Here is an 8,494-nt window from a genome sequence, read left to right as displayed (position 1 = left end):
TTCATTACTGGGGACACTAGATGCCGGGAGAACGCTCTTCTCTTCCTTCATTTGGTTATTCGGAGGATGATGCAGTTCCTTTGTGCTGTAAATCGCATCGTTTTCCTTGAAAACTGCGTCCCGGTGGCCGATAGAATAAAATGGCAAAGGCAAGGTTCATAGGGAACAATATAAATGCAGATGGTGTTGTTTTTCTTTCATCATTACACGTTACAAGTTTTAAGCTACAATGTGTTTTCACGTTTGTCTAATCTAAACTTGCTCAGTAGATCTCATATATGCCACATGGACCTCATGAGCACAACATGCCCTTACACTGCTGCAAGGTTTAGACAGGTTACCTGTATGGTTTCCCTCATTCAGTCATTCATTTATTCCCCCAAAAACCACAAACATCCAAAACACTCCAACACACCATGGCCTCTTCTATGGCGTACCTGGAGCAGGAGTGCTGTACAAAGATCGACTATATACGAGTCCCCTCTTGACACAAGCGCTCAACTGTTAGGTTTGTGTATGAGTGTGATGATAAATTTAATGTGGCCAATATCAAGTGTTTACGTCTCGGTTCTGAGGGGTTCTGCTTGTTTTTAAGATTTGCCTGGAAATGCTGTTTTGACCTCATCATAGTAAAGGCCCTAATGTTGTGACTATTAATAGCCTGATTAGAAAGTCTCCACATTATAAGTCAATCAGTTAATGAGGCCCAGACAGACAAAGCTGTCCAAGCAGAAGTTAACACCTACTGTAAATCCAGAGACAGAAAAAGCTTTTACTCTCAGTTGAATTAAGTTTTAATTAAGTAATCAGCCTCCAATGGCGCTTAATTAAGTTCTGTTTGAGATGCCTGTTTGCATATGTAAAAACTTCCTGGACAGAGTAAATTAATTTGTGGTCACAATATTCTGCAAATTATCTCAGACCATAAACAAAAGTCACAAAAAACATAGACATAGGATTTAACGATATATACCGTCATGCGAATTAGGACATTTTCTCACAAATGAGGCGAAAACAATTAGGTGTGACAGCACTGAGTTACACTTGATGATAAAAGTCCAAGCCACCTTGCAGATGAACTTGTTTGTCCACACACGCCCACACATAACCTCGCTGTAATGGTGAGGCCACGGGGTAAAGCCACTGTGTAGGTGAAATAACAGCGTGTTGGAATCAGTGGGAACATTTCACCAACTTTACTTGAAATACACACATTTCTTCAAGTTCAAGTCTAAATAATTAATTTCCCACCAGCTTGTGTGTCACAGTGAGGATTATTTTTACATTAAGTGGATAATGAGGCTTTGGAGGTGTTCGCTTGATTGACGAGTGCTTGTCCTCGTCCCACCTCATCATTAAGATGTTAAACACAAATCCTCAGTGTAAAATATTTCTTGCGAAAAATATGGGTTGTGTCAATAAGCATTACATCCATGTTTCCAGCAAATTTTGAACATGATATACGGTGTAGTGGTAGGCAAATTCTCTTTTCGATACACCTTGACAATGCGCCAACAGATCATTGAGGATTTGGCTCAGCTCTCATTGATAGACAGTTTCATTTTAAAGCTGCTGTCTTTCATAATTCTTCATCATCTCTCGACGTTGCTCCGGCCAGGGTTGATGAGTCAGGAGGAGTTTGGTACACGTAGTCTCGATGGATGAAGTCCAGAGGCGTTATCATCCCATGTTGGAGCTCCCTGGAAAACATAGTGCAGTTAGACATCTGTGACATTTGTACAGTACAATCTCTAATCCATACATTTACAACTGAACTGCTAATGCAAAAGCGCTGCCTTATATCTCACTGTCAAATTATAAAATCACTACAATTGTTCAAAATTTTGCAATTAAAATAGATGATTAAGATAAATGAATATTAAATTGAGCATTATAATCATGTGAATTCTTTTTTGAAACAATTCCCTGACAAATGCTGTAACCAAAATAGAGTGTAGCAGAAGAGGGCTGACTGATAACATCCATGTTCTGTGACTTCACAATACAGCATGAATCATGTTTTCCCTTGTCCTCACCCTGAAGTCTGTTACACAACAGTTAAAGAAAGGAACGCCTAAAGGGAGTTTTTGTGACCGCCCCTTTTCTCTCCTGTCTCTTTTGCACAGCTCTGCTAAATTCATCGTGTCCCTGGAGAAGTGACGTTACATGCAAAGCTTGAAGGAAACAGCAAAGGTTGTGCAACGGGGTCCAACCCTGGAGCTGAGACTCCTAAACCACTAACATCTTTACAATGACGTCATGTTTCTTCATCCAACAGCAGTGGAGCATTCATCTGAACTGTGACCACTGCACAGATGAACATTAAAATAAGTGTTAGTTACATGGAGGTTTGAGGATAGGCCCAGAAATGCTCTGTGATTAACAATAAACTGTTGACGGTGAGCAACGGTTCATTGTTATTCAATATAATATGCAAGGACAAGCACGTGAAACGTGGACAGTATCTGAACAGGAAGGCAGAACAGGAAGGGGCGGTCTGGCGTTTCAACGAATGATCGGAAAGGTCCGCGTCTATCTAGAAAGAATTGTCTGCCAGAATAGGTGTGACGTGACATAGTGTTGACAGAAACCAAGTGGTTTCACTTTGACACAACACAGAGTGGTGTTCTTAGTAGATATTGTGAGACTGCGACTTTTAAATCATTGCTTGGAGAGAGATTTGCAGAGGAAGCCAGGGATATTGAAAAAGCCCAAAAGGGCAAGGCACAAATGAGGAGTTTCTTCTGTTTTTCTGTTTTAATACATGAAAACAAGTAACATTGAACAAAATCCCCCACCAGAACTCCGAAATTCATAGTAACAACAGTCAGGGACTGCCTACAGCTTGAATGAATACAGTTAACACAATGTCCAGCACTGACAACACAAACCCAACCGCTTTCGTGCCACATGAAAGTGTACCAGAGCTGACGAGCACGGACTTTTTAGGGGAGAAGAAACTTTTCAAAATGGGGCAAAGTGAGTCAAGGTCTAAAACCTCTCTAATTCTGTTTGGGGAAATTAATCTTTATTTAATATTGTTTAAACCTTCTTGGAAAATGAGATTAGTTTGATTTAAAATTCAAAGTTTCTAACTTTTTTACTGAACGCTGAGTCACCCCCATCCCCATGCATGATCCTTGATTGATTTCTTGTGGTTGTGTGATGGTATTTAATGAACTAATTAGTATTAGTAGTATATTAGTAGTAAATTCCAAAATGCAGTTTTGACAGCTATAGTGCGAAATCTTTGATACCCAATATCTCAGTCAGAAACGATCTATCACAATTTGAATTTAAATGAATTCCGAACAGATCGAAATGAACACTGTTATTTTCAACATGCTGTGTAACTCAATTATATTGTCAGATTCACAGGAATATCTGTTCAAGCCCTGACAAAATTCATTCTTTGCTGTGTCACATGGGTGGAGAGCCTGCAGTCGTCAGACTATCAGGGATTCTATCTGTCCTCTGATCCCCTTTGACTCGGCTACAGCTGCAATCCTTCAAGGGGTAAGCTTCACTATGTGTGTGTGTGTGTGTGTGTGTGTGTCAGGGGAAAACATGTTTATGAGAAAACATGAACTTCATATTGTGCCTCCGTGACCAACCAGAGATTATGTTCTCACACACTGACATGTGAAACAGCATCTTCTGAAAATGTATTAATGTAAAAGCGAGGAAACAAAACATAGACTGGGTGAGACAGAGCATATAAATATAATATTGCACGGAGGAGTGAACCAAGCACAGGAGGTTTTAGGCCTTTAACATGAGCTGGAAATCACACTCTTGGGCCCCCAGGGGCTTATCTCTTTACCGCTCCTCGTTTTCCTCCGCTGAGTGAAATGAATACGCTGGCAGAGGGGCCAAATGCACTGAGTCTGCAGGCTGAAAGGTTGTGCGTATGATAAATGAACTTTGGCTGATCCAGACATAAGGGAATGGGCAATAAAAAAAAAAGCATACACACAAAGTCCATCTGACGGTCTGTGTGAGGCGGCTTCGAGTCTCTCGCTGCTCATTAAAATATCCTAACCTGACTTGAAAATATCAGCTGGACGGAGATGAATAATAACCCACTGTGCGTGATGCTAACAATTCATGGAACCAATTTCCAGGTAGTGAAACCACAGCTGTGCTTGAAGGAGAATTAGTGGGCCCATTTATTAATTGAACACAATCATTTCTGTTCCTTCCTCTGCTTTCTGTCTCTCCCTCGCTCGTGTCCCGCCAGGTCTAGAAGTTTGAGACCTTAATCGCGCCGTTCTCTTCGTTGCTGTCGGACACAGACAGTCAGTGCATCAGTGCACCGCTCGGCAGCATAAACGTTTTCAGAACCGTGTCAATCTATCTCATCTGAGCAGACCATGCACATACACACACACACAAAAACACAAGCGCGCAAACAGACACAAATGACACCTACACTTGTGGCTGCAGGCTGCTGAGGAAGTTGTCAATGTGGTCCCGTGGTATGTCCCCATCCAGCTGAGCCAAGTAAGTGTAGAGTTTGACAAAGGTGTCGAATGGGATCCTTGCGGCCCCGCCCTCCTCCTCCTCAGTCAGGATCTCACAGGCAAACTTCAGGGAACTCATGAGGGTCTGAGGAAGTGTATACAGAGACTTACACAGTAGGACTTATTTAAAAAAAAATAATAATAATACCAAGACATGCATTCAGCTTTCATGGATGATCACATGCCATTTAAGCATCTCAAGGAAAGATTGCAAGTAAACTTACATGTTCACAGACAGTTAAAAAAAAACTAATCATTATAGAACAAGACTGCCCTCATGTGGTTAAAGTGTTCAGAGGCTTTATTCACGCCAGCAAAATTGCCCAAACTACTGACACTGAGCACACAAAGTCGTTAATGCTGATCTGCATTTGGTTTTGCAGAGTCAAAGTCATCATGTGCTCTGCAAAGTTCCTCAAGATATTCTCTTTGATCTGTCTCCGCTGCTCTAACTGCGTCTTCTGAGCAAAACCCTTGGCCTAACAGAATAGCAAAGATCCACATAGTCAGAGAAAAGGATTTATTCAGTCATTCTTCCAGGAGTCTGGGGACCCTGGTTAGAGAAGTCTGCCCCACAGATGCCTGGATCTCGTTTAAACACCGGAAGACAAGACTGCAAAACTGCACTGGGCGCGGATCTCCAGCTGCGCGCGGCCTCACATTGGGTTTTAAGGCGCAAAGGAAGTGGTATAAAGTGGTATTAGCATTTAGATCAGGCCTTATATAACATCTCACCCCTCCCAGGGCACTGCAGCCCAGGGCGAGAAACTCCATCCAGTCAATGTCTGAGCTGAAGCTCCCCAGCGACAGCAGGGTCTCCAGCTGATCCACTGGTAGACAGAGACCCTTCCATTTCTTCTGCAGTTCCTCCTTGCTGCAAGTTTCCCCCAGGGACAGCTATGATTGGGTAAATTAAGTAAGGGTTAGGAGAGTTGAGGAGAACAACATCAGGCTATCTAGCCGATAACTGTAAAAACATATGACTTCTAATTATTCAGTCTTATGTGTGTAAATAAACAGCAGTATTGGATCTGGGAAATATGTTTATCAGTAAGCTCCCCTTTGCATATGGTCGACTGTTACACTGTATATGGGGAGCAATGTAATTAGGAGGAGTTTCTGAGTGTCAATGTTGCAAATCAACAGTACATTTTTATGTCAGTGGAAATTTTGTAATAAGCCAGCAGACTTTTTTTTTTAATTTACCAAATTTGCTTAAGTCTTAATTGTTCCAAATGTTAACATTGATATTACTGACATGAAAAGAGGCATCCTCACAAAGTGAAAACTGTTGCTCAAGTGCTGACCTTTAGGGACCTATTAATTATTCATTTATTTTAATGGGTCCACTGCATCAAGATGCCAGTAGATGCCCCAGGTGAGATGAGAATAGGCTTACAATAATATGAAACTTTAATGATCCACGTGGGGACACAGGATCACTGCAATAGTTAGATACAGAAAAAAAACCTAATATATGTGCAGGCAAATGTGGATATTAATAACACAACCAATAATTACACTCACAGAAACACAAAAGGTAATCAAATACAAAATGTAGCCTGTGCACAACATTCAAATTGAAAACGATAAAGCAGTCTGGAAAATATGCAGTAAATTAAATGCATTGCTTATCTTCCAGCTGCAGAAATGTGAAGATTATGGTCATGTGATCAGTTCCATGAGGTGTGGCACCGCCGTGGAGAGCATACCTGTTTGTGAAGAGTCTTAAGTAGACCCGGAGTCAGCCCAGTGTCTGTCTTCTGTGTGGCAACGTTCATCTCCAGCCGGTCCTTGACAGGCAAACGCTCTCCTGCAGAGAGTGCACTGAAGTATCTGGGAACGGAAACGCACATCATTAGCACTCGCCTTAGCTTCACCCTGTTTGTCTTGCATCTCACCTCCCTCCTGAGCGAGCCAATCAAATGTGGTGTGAGGTGGACATTTGCACAACATCTCATGCGTGGCATCAGTTGAATCCTTGTGTGTAGTAGTTTTCTTTGTCTGAAGTTTACCAACAAACTCTCAAAAGTTAAAGGGCATATTGTGGTTTATCTTACTTCAGTTTGAGTCCCCATTTTCGTTGAACTGAGAGGCAGCAGTTTCACTTGCTGGTGTTTTTTTCAAAAGCATGTTGTAACCCAGAAGAAATTTGAACTACCAAGCTACACTGGCTAAAAACAGAGCAGAGGATGCAAAAAAAATCTTGACATATCTAAATACCATCCGCTGCTTAAAAGGAGTTTTTCTTTGTTGCAGAAAGTCAGATAGTATAACCGCCGCAGCAACACGGAAGCCCGCGGGATGCAATTATAGCTATTCAGTGCAAATATGAGAGATTCACAGGTGAAAAAAAGGCCTGGCCTTTAGGTGGAGTGGTACTGTGTTCTTTAAGAGATCAAGACTGCAATAACACATCACAAAATCACATGTCTCTTCTACCTGAAACCCCCCCCCCGGTGTCACAGACACTGACACTTACGCCGCAGACCACAGCAGCAGATCCTTGGGCTGCGTTCGGATGGCTGCCTTCGTGAAGTTTTTGAGGAGGTTGGGCAGCTCAGTGGGGATGCTGATTTGCTGGGCACAGTACATCTTGTCCATAGCTGCAAGATAAAAAAAATGCAATGCAGAACTTTGAGATCTGAAAGAAATGTGTGTCAGCTCCCCGGCCGCATACATCTACCCAAACTGACAATTACAATCAACATAAAAAAGAAAAAAAAAAGATGGTTCCTTACACTTAACTTGCCGTTATACAGGGGCAGTAAACAAGATGAATGCACGAGGGCAAAGAGATACTAGCTACAGACATGTGTGTTTCCTGGTAGCAGTCTGTATCAGCAGGATAATAGGAGCCTGTTGGAGAAGATCCCAATCATACGGCAAAGGGATGCAGCTATTATCCTCATTTTGCATTTATCCTTGAATAAGAAATTGGGCATGAAACTAAATCACCATGATAATGTGTCCGGGGGTGTGTTTACAGTAACAGCTGCCGATCCATAGACGGTGAATCAAAGCAACAGACTTTATGACATCACTGTAGTTTCAAGTAGCTAGCATCTTATATTTATGTATTTTGTTTCTACTTTACCAACATGACTATGGAAAGAACAATAACTATTTTTATCAGAATTTCTGCATTTGTCTTCAAAACGATCCTTAACGAGCATGTAGCCCTTTTTTAAATGTTTATAATGGTACTGACCTCAAGCTAAGTTGGCAAATGTTGGCATATAGAGTCAAAAGTAAAAAAAAAAAATAGCAGAAAGTTCAGCTGAAATATGCGTGGCTTGCTTAAAAAAAAGGAAAAGAATTTAGGCCTTGCACCATCACGGCTTGTCAGGGGAGGCAATGTTACATGTGATGATAATAGAAACTGTGTGTATTAACTGAATAACTATGGTGCAATCTCCTTCAGGTAGGTGACGTCACTGTGTGACATCACACCAGCCATCAAAGGAGGCTTGAAACGGATTTGCCTTCCTTGGTGAAAATAATAACCAATCACACTTAAGTTCATTGCTGTTGTCAGGTAGAATTCTGTATCTCTAACATAGTTAGAGACATAGTCAGCTGACTTTTCGACCAATCAATGAGCCGTTGATAGGTCTGCCTGCTAGTGACATCATATGTTGTGTATGTCGTCTGCTAACGTCAAAGATACTGAAGGGAATACAGACACACTGCAATATGTACTTTTCAATACATTTAAAATAGCAAATAATGAAAAGACTAACCTCTGTACTTAAATATAATTCAGAAGACGGCAGCTGGATACATACTCGAACGGTTCGCAGGCTCGGCAGCTCGATCGTAGGGGGATGCACCTACAAAATTTAGTAGGCGTCCGTATGTGTGCGTGCATCGTCGCCTAGCAACGACATTCTTCTTCTTTTTACATTTAAGGGTGACGGAAAACGCCGCTTGAAGCGCATTAGCGCCCCCTACGCGTAGAGTAAGTCCTT

The 8,494-nt window shown here is 41.7% G+C and overlaps 1 protein-coding gene across 7 annotated transcripts; it reads right to left on the bottom strand.

The window, feature by feature from the left end:
- Positions 1–776: 776 nt before the first annotated feature.
- ropn1l (rhophilin associated tail protein 1-like) lies at positions 777–8,424 on the bottom strand. Of its 7 annotated transcripts, XM_035618759.2 has the most exons (7): positions 7,735–7,891; positions 7,265–7,382; positions 7,006–7,129; positions 6,236–6,359; positions 5,259–5,420; positions 4,433–4,629; positions 777–1,700 (listed from the first exon to the last, which is right to left on the bottom strand). In XM_035618759.2, exons 3-7 carry the CDS (start codon positions 7,125–7,127, stop codon positions 1,580–1,582), a joined length of 726 nt encoding a protein of 241 aa, XP_035474652.1. In that variant the 5' UTR covers positions 7,128–7,129; positions 7,265–7,382; positions 7,735–7,891; the 3' UTR covers positions 777–1,579. The 7 variants fall into 7 exon arrangements, with proteins under 7 accessions (XP_035474652.1, XP_035474650.1, XP_047185909.1 ...); XM_035618757.2 differs by lacking the exons at positions 7,265–7,382; positions 7,735–7,891 and adding an exon at positions 8,267–8,424; XM_047329953.1 differs by lacking the exons at positions 7,265–7,382; positions 7,735–7,891 and adding an exon at positions 8,267–8,423 and having other exon boundaries at positions 4,433–4,608.
- Positions 8,425–8,494: the final 70 nt, after the last annotated feature.

This window comes from Scophthalmus maximus, chromosome 21 (genome assembly GCF_022379125.1).
Source record: "Scophthalmus maximus strain ysfricsl-2021 chromosome 21, ASM2237912v1, whole genome shotgun sequence".
Taxonomy (NCBI): domain Eukaryota; kingdom Metazoa; phylum Chordata; class Actinopteri; order Pleuronectiformes; family Scophthalmidae; genus Scophthalmus; species Scophthalmus maximus.
The sequence above is the reverse complement of the archived record's forward strand: the minus strand, read 5'-3'. Positions and strand labels throughout refer to the sequence as shown.